The 15,292-nt window shown below is 39.6% G+C and overlaps 1 protein-coding gene across 2 annotated transcripts in view; it reads right to left on the reverse strand.

Moving 5' to 3' along the window:
* Nucleotides 1–15,292, reverse strand: part of GALNT13 (polypeptide N-acetylgalactosaminyltransferase 13) — a 230,149-nt gene that overhangs the window by 42,520 nt on the left and 172,337 nt on the right. For both annotated transcript variants that reach the window (XM_032217135.1, XM_032217127.1), the window contains exon 8: nt 14,416–14,596. In XM_032217135.1, the coding sequence (XP_032073026.1) occupies nt 14,416–14,596 (181 nt within the window). The remainder of the gene's footprint in view (nt 1–14,415; nt 14,597–15,292) is intronic.

A 15,292-nucleotide genomic window follows, 5' to 3' on the forward strand; every position in this document is an offset into this window, starting at 1 on the left:
TAGTCCCTGCCCACTCCTGCAGCTGCTCACTATGACTTTAATGCCCTCCTCCCCTCTTGATTTTTGGAATAAATGAAAGAAACACTTCCATCTGCTTCCATAAATAATCAAAATCCTGCAGTGTGATATTTCATCAGTAGAGGGAGGTGTGGTACTAAAAAAACCCTCAAAACCTTTACAAATGAAAAAGGATAGGATTATCCTTTTCTGTAGAAGGAGTGCAGCTATCAAGTTTTACACTCCTAATTTAGAAATGGCAAGTTAAAAGTATTTTTTTGAAATGAACTCAGAAATGATTTCGTATTGGTGTAATATAAGAACTGAAATGTTTATTTCCCCATACACTATTTGGCAATTTCTCTACTGACTGACTAGGGATACGGTGGCTCAGTGGCTAAGATGCTGAGCTTGCCGATCAGAAAGGTTGGCAGTTCGGCGGTTCGAATCCCTAGCGCTGTGTAATGGAGTGAGCTCCCGTTACTTGTCCCAGCTTCTGCCAACCTAGCAGTTTGAATGCATGTAAAAAACGCAAGTAGAAAAATAGGAACACCTTTGGTGGGAAGGTAACAGTGTTCCATTTGCCTTCGGTGTTGAGTCATGCCGGCCACAGGACCACGGAGACGTCTTCAGACAGAAGACACTGGCTCTTCGGCTCTGAAACAGAGATAAGCACCGCCCCTAGAGTCCAAAAGAACTAGCACATATGTGTGAGGGGAACCTTTACCTTTACTACTGACTGAATTTTCTGAATTCTTTAGGACACATTTATGTAAAAAGCATACTGTAATTTTTTTTAAAAAATCTTTCTTTCTTTCTTTCTTTCTTTCTTTCTTTCTTCTTTCTTTCTTTCTTTCTCTTTTCCTTTTTTCCTTCCTTCTCCACCCATCTTCCCACAGGGGAACTCTGGGCAGTTTACAATATTAAAAGATAAAACTGTATATATAAAATACTACAACAATATAAAAAGACAAAAGACAATACCTAAAAGATGGGAAGGGAGGCAGCAGGATGAGATGGGGAGAGGTGAGATCTAATATTAATCTATCAACCACCTACAAAGAGAAGCGCCTCCTTTGGAGCCCCCAAGCCAACTGGCAGAGTCAGGTCTTTAAGTTTTTATCAGGTCAGGAGGGTTAAAGCTGCCTTCACTTCATGGGGCAAAATGTTCCAGAGGCAAAAAAAAGTGTGCAATGGCAGAAAAGGCTCTTTTCCTGGACTCCACCAGCTGGAATACCCGGCGATGGAGCCCAGAGCATGCCTCCTCTGCCAGCATGGTGGGGTGGGCCAATCCCAGTGGGATGAGATGGCCTCTTAAGTAACCTGGACCCATGCATGAAGGACTTTAAAGGTAATTACCAACATCTTGAATTGTATCTGGAAGCAAACTGGCAACCACTACAGCTTGCAGACCATAATATTACATGGACAACCTTTGGAGGCCAAAGAACTGCCTGCACTGCTACACATGGACTTGCCTTGCATAATCCGTTCATATGCAAATAACTTTTCTCAGTCAATGGATTGGCACCCCAAACTGTGGATAAACTGGCAGATTGGATTAAAATCATTCCAACCCTCTGCAATTGTGTAATTACTCCCATGTTATTTGCTTGGGAATATTGACAACAAGGTTCGTAGTAGGACTGCTTTAAAAGAGGCCTACCTGCCACTGCGTTCAGGCAAGAAGCAAACACACCTTCCATTAAAGAAGTGCTGACAGTCTATCTGTCAACCTGGTTCTGAGTAATTTTAAAAAAATCACACATTACGGATTACGTCCATGCTCTCAGGCTTTGTAAAAGGAATATCATCTATAACTGCTAAAATTGCTTGTATCTTAGCTGTATCCATTTGTCTTAAGTATGACTGGTTCTAATAGCACCGCTGCTACCATGCCATTGGTCACAGTCAGTTCAAATACTCCTGATGTTAGTTTGTTGGGGGCCTCTTTGAGGAAAACTCACCATTGAGAACTTTTTTTTATTGAAAATGCCATTCTAATAATCAATTTTGTGGAGTATAATGATGACAGAGAGACAAACGGACTCTGTAGTTTCATTACATTCAGACTCTCAGAACATAAAAAGGTAAAATGACTCAAGCTTTAAAATGGCCTCCACAGACTCATCAACTGCTGATGGTAGAGTATACCCATGAGGTGTTTCCAGAGAAAATTCCTTCTGCTTACACACTGAATATATTCCTCAATTTTATCTCTGAAAAAGACTCTACAAGAATTATTCAGGTTAAGGCACTATTACTGTATAGCAGTGATAGCTAACCATTTTGTCATTGTGTGCACGCACCCATAATGCAATACATATGACCCCCGGTGCGCCCCAGCCCTATGCATACACGTGTGACTCTGTGTGCCCTGTTCCTGCATGCATGACCCCCCCATGCTCCCCCACACATGCAACCCCCATGCTCCCTGCTCCCATGCATGTTTGCACAACCCTGCACATGCATGCATGACCACCCTGCATCCCTGTGCATCTCCCGCATGCGCCACATGCCCCACGCATGCGTGGCAGAGACCCAAAAACCAGGTGGCTGGAGGGAGGCATGCATGCATGCGTGGTGGAGCTGAGCTGGGGGTGACGGCTCTGCGTGCCACCTGGGGCACTTGTGTCATAGGTTCGCCATCATGACGGTATAGCCAACAGTATCTTTCAAACTAACGCCAGGTATATGTCTGTGTACTTAATTCCAGTTGGTATTTTTTTTCACAACCCACAGCCAAATTTGATGCTATATCTGGAAGATACCTAAAAAGTTGTCTCCTTTAAGAAAATATCTTGTCCATTGCCTTCTTCCAGAATTTTCTTTTTAACTTTCCATTGTACCAAACTGCCTAGTCTTCCTTCTAAGCACTAACATGGATTGATCCTGTTTTGCTTTCTGGGATCAAGATCTCTATCTAAGGTCACTTTTATCCAGGCATATTTTTATTACTCACACCAAATTACAACTAATCTTTCCAGGATGAGTTGTGGATATGTCCTGGTCTGTGAACCCCTCTTATTTATTTAGATGTTACCCTTTCACTCAGGGTGATCCATGCCATGTCAAACCCTAAAAGATGACAGTGATCATTTTAAAACGTTCTTCCGACGAAGCTCTGGACTTTAAGAAATTTATGCAAATCTCACAGTCAGCGAACATATGCAAATATATTGCATAAGGTTCAATAATTTACCCATTCCCCTATTTTCCTGTTCTATTTAGTTTTTAAGCTTAATTTTAAAAAATGGATTGTCTACCTATTTCTTATGAATGACTGAGGCTGGTTTTTTTTTAAGTTCTTCCTTCAGTTCAGTATATTAGAGCCCATTCCTTCCTCATCAGTCTTTGGTGAAAAGCAAAAGGTGGCTTCACAAACTATTAAATGAAAATTAAATCTAATCCTATTCTAATTAAATAAACACTTGTAGTGTGGCTGCAGCTGAAGGACATCCTTATATCCTTTTCCCCTTTCTCATATGCATTGGGGGAAATGAAAACCAGCACAAACTTCTTGTATCAAAATCCAGCTCTTCCTTCTTGATTCAAGTTACATGTGCTCTTAAGTACAGGTATTCCTCAATTTATGACAGACCCCCACCCCCCAAAAAATTCAAGCTGGTCCCAAAGTATGTCCCCTAGTCACATGATGTATTCTGGGTGTTCGGCAACCGATCACATTTTACAGCTGATTGCAGTACCCCATGGTCATGTGACTGCGATTTGCTTCGGCTTCCATAGTGAATCATGAGTTTGCATAATGGCGATGGCAGTTGCTTAACAACCATCACAAAAAAGTCATAAAACTGGGTTTGGTCATATGCTTTACAACTGTCACATCTTATGATCACAACTGCAGGCTCAATTACAATTGTAATTTGAAGACTACTGTTTATGAAATGCACTTTGAGGCCTATCTGGAATTTGAAAGTGTATAGGCTTCTCCAATCCCTTCTGCCTGGGTACATCCATCTGGTAATGAGAAGGCATGAAAATAGAAAAATGTGGAGAATAGGGTTATCTTTTCTGGAGCAGATTGGCTCCCACAATCCAGAAACACTGCAATGTGTTTTCTGTATTTCACATAATTTTTTTTATAATTTTCCATTGAGGAAAAGATTACATAGATTAATCTTAGAAATATATCTTAACTAACTGTAACATGACTGTAAATGAAATCAACATTAAGGGGTTGTTTTTCAGAATTTTATTAAAGTTTTCTATAAGATAAAAATACAGAAAGAAATAAACGAAAGCTAAAAGAAACCTAGAGAGGGATTCAAAGAGAAAAAAGGAAAAAAAGGAGCAAATTCCAACTTTCAGTGCAATTGAATACAAAAAAAAAAATTACAACTCAACCTTTTGCTTCACATTTCTCAACATTTTAAGCTGTTTTCTATAATAACATTATTCTAATCGTTAAAACTTAAAATCAAAGTTTCATTTTATTTCAGTTTTGAGCAAAGAATGATCTAGTCTCATGCATTTGTTTTGGGCCTGGTGATAATTTGAACTGATAAATTGCAGGCGGACAGCAGTCAGCAGAAGCAGTCTGCCGTACTGCACTCTAACTACTGCAGATCATATATTGTGGATTTCATTGTAATTAGCAGAAATGAGTTATCCTTGCCATTAGAAGCAAATTCCTCCCACCCCTTACCCTGCCAAAGATGTCCTTATAATGTGTTTGTAGCAAAAAATCCAAAAGAAAAAAAAATCCAGAAGAAAACAATGGAAAAGAGCTTCCATCATATATATGACTGTCAAAAAACCCTCACCCGTGAAGTCAGCAAGCTAGTCTTAAAGGATAATATTCCCTGCATAAAAAGCTTCCTTGCACTGCATAAGCAGGTACTTGGAATTCTTTGAAATGCAAATAGGTATTGTATGAACTGGCCTTTAAAATTTTCTATGTTGTTTCCCCCTTAAAAGTGCTCACTAGGAGGTTTATAACATTTATAATCCATCCATTAATATTATAGAACTATATTTCAAAATGAGGACTTTGAACTTAACATAATCTCACATCAAGAAGGAAAAGTAGGCAGAAAAATAAGATTGGGACAAAAACCCTGGACATATTTTCCAGTGTGTTGACTTAAAGTTGCACAGCCATTTGAGAATAAGCCTGGAAACCTCCCTCCTCCCTGATAAATGTGGTCATGTTCACAACTGTGTATTCTTATACACAATGAAATGAACATTGTCTGTAAAGCACAATACCACATTTATAAAATTAACTGACCCCCCCTGGCTTCATGCATGTTCTTTATAACATAAATTTGTAATCAACAGAAAAAGTCAATTTTGCCCATGCCCCTCTATCCAGCAACAAACACACAAACACACAAATCCCAAGAGGGAGATGGGGAAGAAGAAGGGACAGCTTCTCTGAGAAAAGAAGAAAAAAGGACTGAAAACACCTAGACGGAAGGAAAGGAAAAAAGAGGCAGAGGGAATCCTGCTTGAAGTGTTGCAAAAAAGGTTAAGTTCCCCAGAGAAACAGACCTTTCTTTTATTGCTGTATTGTTGTAAAGGGAGAAACTGTTTCCCTGGAGAACTTAACCTTTTTTTGTAACACCTCAGCAGAGAACTGTGCAGTCTGTTGCATTTCTTGTCAACTTTTTGTTTTATTTCAATAGCATCAATTCTTACCACTGAATATAAAATGAGCTGGTAGTTTTGGAATGAGTGCGTCAGTGGTGGGTTCCAGATCCCGTTGCACCCGGTATGGTGCAACGGGGCCTGGCGTCCACCACATGAACGCGGGCAGCATGCGCGCACCTGTGCATGCGTATTTACCACCTGTGATGCTCTGCGATGCCTCCGTGACACTCCAGCAGTTTGTCAGAGTGCGCAGGTGCCATACGCTCCGTACATGGAAGCCCCAAAGAGCTCAAATACCGGTAAGGAGCGCGGATGGGCGGTGGGCCCTCTGGAGCACTGTACCGGAACGGTACCCGGTGCTCCTGGCAGACACCGGTATGCCCGTACCAGAGTGTACCGGTTGCAACCCACCACTGGAGTGTGTGTGCAAAAACCTCTTATTCCCTCAGTGAATAACCATTTGTTCAGCGACTCTTCAAACTCACAATGGTGTTGAATGAGGGGGACTTAAGAAAGGTCCTTACTGTTGCAGTGTTCCTGTAGGTCACATGATTGTGATTCAGATGCTTGGCAACTGGCTGGCAATTATGGTGTTGTGGTGTCTGGAAGTCACGTGATTGCCATTTCCAACCTTCACTGCTGGCTTTCCACAAGCAGTCAATGGGGAAGCCCTCAGGAGCTCATAAATGGTGATTATGAGAAGTGGGTCATTTGTCAATTGTGCGAGATTCAGCTAACAATGGTAACTGGGATTGCCACAATTGCTACCGTTAAGTCAGCACAATTGTGTCATTGTGTTTTATAACTATATCACTTAGCAACGGAGTTGCTACTCCCAATTTACCATTGTTAAGCGAGGACTACCTGGATGTCCAGTCCTACCTTGTGATATCTCAAACTCCTTAAATAAATTTGCATGACTGCCCTGATGAATGAAACTAAAATATAGAATCAACAATAAATAAAACTTCTAAGGTTTGCAGATGGTTTAGGAAGGGTCTAGCCTCTCTGAGCTTTGCTCTCCATTTTGCCAATGAAAGGTCAGTACAAACCAGGAGTCAGTTTTCAAAGCCCTTTGTCTGCATGAGCCACTGGTGAAGGGCAATTCTGCAAACTACTCTCAAAATTCATGCAGGGCTTTGCTTGCACTTCATCTCTGTATGTCTGAAAGAGTGAGCCTTGATAGCACTCTCATTTTGCTTGCGCAAGTCTTTAAAAAAAAAAAAAAAAGAACCACTAAGTTGTCCAAAGTCCCTCCTCCCCAGGATCCTAATCCACTGTTTAAAATAACATGCATTAATGTATCCTCCCTCAATAAATATTTTTTTCCATCTCAAACCTTAACTATCACTCATTTGTGAATATACTTAAAATTTGGATATATTTGACAATGCAGGTCACAACTACTATTAGGAAACACAATATAGAATCTGTGAGCTTCTCTGTGCAGATCTGGAGACAATGGCTATTATTGTCAGTGTTTTCCAAATGATGCACACCCGTCTCTTTCGGTGTCCATACTGTTGAAACTTAAACAAACAAAAATGGAAATGGAAATATATAATGGAACCAGAATAACTGTGGTTGTGATGACCCAGGGCATAGCACAGAGATAACACAAATAGCTGGCAGTTCAAACAGCCCCTTTATTGCTCCAAATCTCCCCAAAAGTTCTCAGGTTTCTGACAAGTCCCAGAGCAGAGTGATAACAAACCCTCACACGAACCTCAAGCAGCCTCTGGCTGCAATTAGTCCAGCCCAGCGCTGTCTGTCCCAAGGCTGCATGGCAATAAATCCAAATGCATTTGGCAAATCAAGGAGTTCAGGGAGCAAAAGATCCAGGTAATTAGCCCAGAACGCCAAGTTCAAACGTCTGCACACAACACCTCAGGAACTCAGTGTTTGTTCCCGACAAATGTTCCCACCCAAAGCATCTCCTTAAGTCTCATTCCCCAGGTGTGCCTGGTGAAGATGGGCGCGGCACTCTCCTCTCAAGTAGCCTGATCAGTCTGCACTGATCACGCCTTCTCTGCACTCTCCAAACCTTTGGATCAGGAGGGGTTGGTCCTTGCTCCTTATCTGAGCTCTGTTTCTCGTGTTCATCCTGCCTCTGTTCCTCCCTGCCTGCAGGTCTTACTAATTCTGAAAAGCCTTGCCTGGACTGATTCTGCCCATCCCCAGTTTCCTCCATGGCCAACGGAGCTGCCCTCTCAATCGCTGTCAGTTCTTGTTCCAGCTCATCTTACCCCGCAGATTCAGACTCCGACGGGGGCATGACACTGGTTTATGAATTACTCTTAAGAACTGGGAAACAATTCAAAATGTTCTGGGGATTGTAAATACTGCCACATTATGCCTAATTTCTTTCCAGTTAAAACTGTATCATCAAGTTCAATATCCCTTGCTAGATTTGTCCACTGTAAATTGATCCACTTTTCTTTAAAGCCATCCAAGTTAGTCATTATCACAGGTTAATTATGTGTGAAGAACAGCTTCCATTCTTCCCAATGGAATTATCCTTTTTCACATTTTCTATGCCAGGCATGATTTTATATGTGTTCATCGTGTCTGCTCTTGTTCAAACCCCCCCCCCCCCCATATCTAAGAAGTCCGGGATAGAGCAAGGGAACTGCAGATGAGAGAAGGAAATCAAATAAAAATCCCCCCCCCCAAAACCAGTCTTTCTCCAGCACTGGTATGATTGTTTGACAGCTCAGACAATATCCTGCCTGAATTTCAGTCAACATGCGGAATGGTTTACCTTTTAAGCAAACTAATAATGAACAGATCTTAAATAACAGAATAACAGTTGGAAGAGACTTTGGAGGACTTCTAATCCAATACTTTCCTCAAGCAGGAAACTCTATACCAGGGGTGTCAAACTCAAGGCCCACGGGCCACATCCGGCCCATGGGGTACTTAGAAGTGAGCCACGGGGCCACCCTGGAAACAATGAAGGACCGGCCCGTGGTGTCTCTGGCATGAAAATGGAGCTCGGGAGGGCTACAAGCGGCCTCTCCAGCTGTTTTCGACCCTTCCGAACTGTTTTTGCTGTCAGAGCGCTCAGGCCACCACAGGCTCCCATGACATGAGTGATGTCAAGTTGGCATCACCCACCCTGGCCACACTCACTCACGCCCCCCTCCCGAGGTCAAACACAACCCTGATGCGGCCCTCAATGAAATCAAGTTTGACACCCCTGCTCTATACCATTCTGGACAAATGGCTGTCCAGTCTCTTCTTGAAAACTTCTATCTTTTTCATCTTGGATTTTGCTCACATTTGGGAATATCTATATCAGCTGCAAGATGTAGTAATGTAGATGCTCAAGATTAAATGCTGCCTACATGAACTTTCACCATGTAAACACAAGCACTGGTTTGTGTACAGAGACTTGCAACAGACAATTACACTACGAAACCTTATCCATATCACACTACCTATTATATTTGACACAGGAATAATGGTTTCAAAAGGAAGGCAATCTTCAAAAAGGTCTTTGTAAGAGCTTTTAAATAAAATCTGTAGATACAAGCTATAAGAACAATCATTGCCTTCAGACAGGCACTGAACTTCCCTAAGGAGTAGATTAGAAGTAATGAGGAAGAAAATACACCTAGACACATTTTCTAGAAAACAGGGTATAAAGGTAGAAAGCTACAATTATCTAAGCTCCTATTTTTCCCTGGAGTTCTATCTTCAATTTATGTTATGTTTTCATCGTCCTGCCTAATAGTATTGTTTGACTTGGAAAATATTTGAAAAAAAGAAAAAGTAATAGAAACCAATTAAACATGCATGTTCACCAAGAGTGTGTCCCTTTGAGTGTTTTATAAAGAGCCAGAAAGCTACATTTTCATATATGTATTTACTAGATTTATGAAAAGCAGCTGGCTCCAAAGTGTAAACAGCTACCAAAATAAAATTTTGAAAAATTGCAACTTATTCCCCACCCCCAATAACTGATAAATTGCTGGCCAGGAAAAAGAGAGAGCGAGAGAGAAACTTAACAAAATAAAAGAGATAATCAATACAGGCATCATTTTCAGTGTTTATGAGGAAAAACTACAGAATGTGATCTTCTACTCTTTTGGGATCACAGCTTCAATGCTCCATCTGGTTGTTTTACACTGACCATAGTTTGCTATGATGTACAAGTAGGGAAACATTGGCTAGAATATAAACAGTGTGTGAAACCTTTTGAATTTGAGCCATTTGGAAGAAAAATCTAGTTTCAAGCTCAGAAAGCCTTCTTTCAAATTTAAAATGGTATTTTAATTTTGCCCAAAGATTGCTAATGCAATCCTAACCTTTCTTCAAGTGTTCTAACTTGCAAACTTGGCTGCCTTGCGCTGCTTAGAAAACTTCTGAACGGATAAAATGGCCTTGGGACACCTTATTTTGTATGGGACGCAGCATTTCAGTTCTAAGTATCTTAAATTCAAATTGTTTTCTCACTTCCAAATTTTAGAAACTTAATGTTTGTAAGCTGCCCAGAGTCCCTCTAGATGAGATGGGTGGGACATAAATCAAATAAATTTAATTGGAAGCCATTTTACTGACAAAATTAAGCTGTAGAGAGCAGCGACCTCCGTCCTCCTCTTACTTCCCTATACTGCTATAGTCATATATAATCGCTGTTGAGTAGCCACAGGGCAAGAGGAAAAGAGAAGACAATCACACAATAATAGTGTCTTCTAATATAGCTATATTGTATTTGGAGAGCACAAGCCCTATGTAATTTAATAAAAAGCTCAATCTCCCAGACTTTGATGAAGTTTACAACATATACCCAGCTGTTCATTCCCATTACTTTATTTCAGATCCAAACATTACTATAGTGTTGTGGTCTGCTGGCAGCCTGCGGAGGTGGCAGCAGAGTCGGACAGTGAGGCGATTGGGGAGGAGTCCTGGAGTATGGGGAAGGCTCGGACAAGGGCTCTGCGTCAGAGGCAGAGAGAGGGCTAGGGCATCTGGGAATTATGTGCTGCCTCCGGAGCCTCCAGGATTGGACACCAATGAGTCAGAAAAACAGGGGGAGCCTGTTCCCAGTGCGCGCATGCACAGAGCTGCCAGAAGGCAAGAATAGTTAAGACACAAAGGGCGACTCGGGAGTAAGGCTTGGTGATGATTGGCCCCTCCCATAAGACATAAAAGATGAACAAAGGCACATGAGCCTTTGCAGGAAACAACTTTGTTCGCTCTGGTCAGTTTAAAGTCTAAAGTTCCGTTTTGACTCTGCTCCTTGTGGCCTTGCAAAGCTAATTGCCAATTAGGTCTTTGGCAGCGTTTCAAGGGAGATAAAGATGGGTGCTTATCAGCCTTATCCCGAAAGACTTTGGCAGACTTCTGTCAGACTCTTTACAAACTATTTGTGACTCATTACGGGCTGTGAATGAACATAATTCATAACTATTGATATAAAAATAGGGTTTTGGGGACTAAGCATGTACTTTTTACTGTCTCAAGAAGCCGAGGTCAGAACAAGTGTGTCTATTATTTTTATAGGTGTTTATTAATTTGCCACGAATCAAAGATATTTTTCATTGTTTATGCTTCGTTTGCTGGGCACCTACAATGTTTCCTCGACCGACGACCACAATTGTGCCCAAAATTTCTGTTTGCTTCCCCACTGATTTTATTTGTCAGAAGTTCGCAAAAGATGATGACAGGACCCTGGGATACTGTAACTGTCATAAATACATGCCAATGCCTGAATTTTGATCATGTGACTACAGGGATGTTGCAATGGTCATAAGTGTGAAAAACGATCGTAAGTCACATTTTTCAGTGCCATTCTAACTTTGAACGATCCCTCAATGAATGGTCATAAGTCTAGGAATACCTCCAATCAAAGATATAGAGCAGTGATGGCTAACCTTTTTGTTGTCACGTGCCGAAAGCACATGTGCGCGCAACAGCGTGTGCTCACACCCATCATGCAATGCACAGATGACATACACACCACACACCCTGCCCATCTGCGCATGCGTGTGACTCCCCCTGCACCCCATTTTGAGCCTAGCAGGCGTCCCTGAAGCCTCTTGGTACCAAAATCGGGGAGCACTCCCCAACCCCGTGCATGTGCCCTACCTGCAACTCAAAAATATAGATAATATATTCTTGCAATATATGCAATTTGTATGAATGTTTTCCAAGAAATGAATTATTGAAAGCTATTTCTCTCATATAATGCAGTTTGTGCTTCTTAAGCTATATATAGGCACTTTTGTAAGTATTTTGGTGTTCCAAAGGAAAATTAAAAGTATTTTTGCATTAAATATCACATTCAATATTTGGATTTGTAAACTGCAGTTCCAAATTAAAATTATATAGCATTAAAATTAATTATGTCCAAATTAAAATGTATACTGAATAAATTGCTCCCTCCCTTTATAATTGATTTCTGCATACAATTCCACTGGCTGCGAGTGTTTTAATAAAAGACTTGTTCATACAAAGACAGAAAATTCTATTTTTAGGAACAGGGATAGAATTCACAGTGCAATTCTATATATTCATTTCAAAATAAACCCCAGTGTATCCAATGAGGTATAACATATGTTGAGCAAGCCCTAATATAATCAACTCCATTTTACTTGAGGGCAAGCCTACTTGATAAAACAGGATATAATTAATTGTAATAATTATCCTTCCTTTAAAAAAAAGACAGTTCTCTCTACCAACCATAATTAAAAATATAATCACAATAGAAAATCACCACAAAGCAATTATAACAACTATAAACCTTTGCATTATGCAACATTCAGAGTTATTAGCTGACAACACTTTTTTGATGTACAATTAATAGCAAATTGAAAGATTAATTTACTACAAAAAACTTCATTTAAAAATGAAGCAAAGGTTCAAAGAAACAGGCTATGAACAAGAGTAAATCGATTAGGAATCAAGATCCAAACAGTCTTCACATTTTGACATTGGATACAGAAAAGGCAGGTATTTATAAAGGTATAAATTAATAGTCTAATGACTTACCTATTTTTAACTGTGTTCTAAATCTGTTACCTGAAAACACGTTAGTACATGCTACTTAATGGTGTGGCCATAATAGCAAACAGTAAATCAAGGAATAAAGGGGAAAAATAACCCAAACATTACGAAAGTCAAATCATCAGACCTCAGATGAGAAATGTCCAAAGTCTGAGGTAAACATTTCCAAATCTTCCAACTGCATCCATGTCAGAAAATTTAATTAAATCCACTATCTTCCTGAAAGGCATTTTTGCCTTGTTACAATGTTTTAGTCAGTTATTGTTTATCGAGTCTTCATGTGACATTGACCATTAGATCATGAACTGTCACCAGCAATATGCATCATGAAGCACCCAACATATTCTATTTGGTACCAACTCTCCCTTGTTATAAAAGTACTAAAGATGTTGGTACTACAAAACCAGATTTCAGGAAAGCATCGCTATTTTATTCTTGATCAAAAATACAAGTTCTCAATTTTCAAAAATGCCATTTATGTATGAAACTGGAGTCCTACGCATATTTATTAATTGTTTAACACTAAGTATAATAAAGTACTAAGTACTAAGATTTTTTTAAAGTATACATTCTAACCTTTAAGATAACTTTATCCATTAGAAGGTTACTAAATCCATAATATTTTTAAAACAAAACTAATAGGCAACTTACAAAGCAGAACTGGATAGAAATGCCCCCATTTTCTATGTTTCCTTATTGCTTAAGGCTATTTGAAGAAAAGGTTTTTATCTTTGATATTATTATTATTACTACTGCAACTTAAAAACCAGAGCATCATAATCTTATCACATTCTGTGGAAAGGGTCTTTGGAATAAAAAGGAAGCTTTGGCACACTCCATGATCACATCTTTATTACAACAACCCTAGATACACCTGCAGAGGAGAACAACCTTCACTGTTTACAGGCCATTCCTATACCTGCTTTCTCAGAGCTAAATGTCAGAGCTAAACACCCTATTCAAGGGTGTTTATTGAGATATGCATGCATATAATTGTTGCCTAAAAGGATGCAATAGAATCCAAATCAAGTGTGTCAGTCTTGGAAACAAATGATTTAACCTGCTGAATTTTTTGATAAATTGCTTCCATCATCAGTGGGGCACCTGTGCTTGCTGGGGCTGTTGGGAGCTGATGTTAGTAACATATGGAAGATCACAAATCTCTCATCTCTGCCTTACAGTCATGAACCATTTCATTTGAAGAAATATATTTTTTATAATAAGCCATCTTTCCTGCAGTGGCTTTCTCAGTGGTTTTATTTGAAACTTGATCTGAATAAGCCCTAAACATTATGTACCTGGAAAATATATGAATATATATGAAACCTAATCACAGACTTTCCACCAACTTAAATTTTAAGCCCTGCTGTTTGCCTTTTATTCTTTTCGTTTTATTTTCTGAAAGCTCAGAGTTAAATCATGCATTTTGGATATTATGAAGTATGCTGATCAGCATGGAACCTTTTTTTTTCAGTTTTGCCTTATTATAAATTAAATGTTATGGCAATATTATAGAAGACATCGTACCACTTAAATGAATTCCATCATAATCATTTGAATTGATTGTAACTGACAAAACAATAAAAATTAAATCTCAGTACCAATAATGCTATATGGGGTAGACATACATACATATACCCAAATGCATGCATGCATGCATGCACACATGCATACATACATATACACATACACACACACACACACACATTCCTACATGTATATGCATATGTATTGTATGTGGATTTGTGTGTATGTGCGTATTTCTTACAAAACTATACTGAAATATTTTCTTACCTGGAGATATTATGTAGAAGAAATCTTTAAATTCATCCATCCACACCTCTGCAAGTCTTCTATTATTTTTGTTAATTACATGACCAGTACCACCAGGAAATGTATAAGGAGTAGCTTTTCGAAAAACATGACCAACATGTGAACACGTTACAATCTCCAGGGAGCCTCCACACTGCCATATCTGAAATTTCAAAAGTATATCAAAATCAGCTTCATTTTCAAGCATCTAATTAAATGTTAGCTGCTGCATTAAACCTGAAGGGCCACAACTGCAGCAATTAGTAAACTAATGTTAGTAATTAGCAAAGCTATCCAAATCTATACCCATCTTGGAGGTATTCTGCAGTGCAGAAACATTCAAAGCATCTCTTTTTGATTCATGACCATAACTGTATCTTTTGCAAGCTGTTCAAAATAAAAAAAAACATGCACAGTGACACAGGGACAACTTTTGAAGCAGCTTCCCTAATCTTGCAAAAGATACTGCTGCTTTAATGTCTCAAAAAAATAAATAAATCCATTTTTGGAACACTGATGTACCCGCACTAGCTGCATAGTTGCCCACAGGAGCCAACGGGGACGGCCATCATGTTATCCATATAATCATCAAGGGAGGAACAACAGAAAATGGCATTAAGACTGCCCTATGGATGTGAAAATTGGACTCTGAAGATGCATGATAGAAAAAATACTGATATTTTAGAACCTTGTTGTTGGAGAGAATGCCTAAGAATACCACTGACGAACAGATGGGTCATTGAACAAATTAATCCAAAGTTCTCAATCGAAGCACAAATGACCAGGCTCAAAATTATCCTACTTCAGACACATTATGTGAAGGCCCAACTCTCTGGAGAAGACTGTAATGTTAGGAAAA

Source organism: Thamnophis elegans, chromosome 1 (assembly GCF_009769535.1).
Source record: "Thamnophis elegans isolate rThaEle1 chromosome 1, rThaEle1.pri, whole genome shotgun sequence".
NCBI lineage: Eukaryota > Metazoa > Chordata > Lepidosauria > Squamata > Colubridae > Thamnophis > Thamnophis elegans.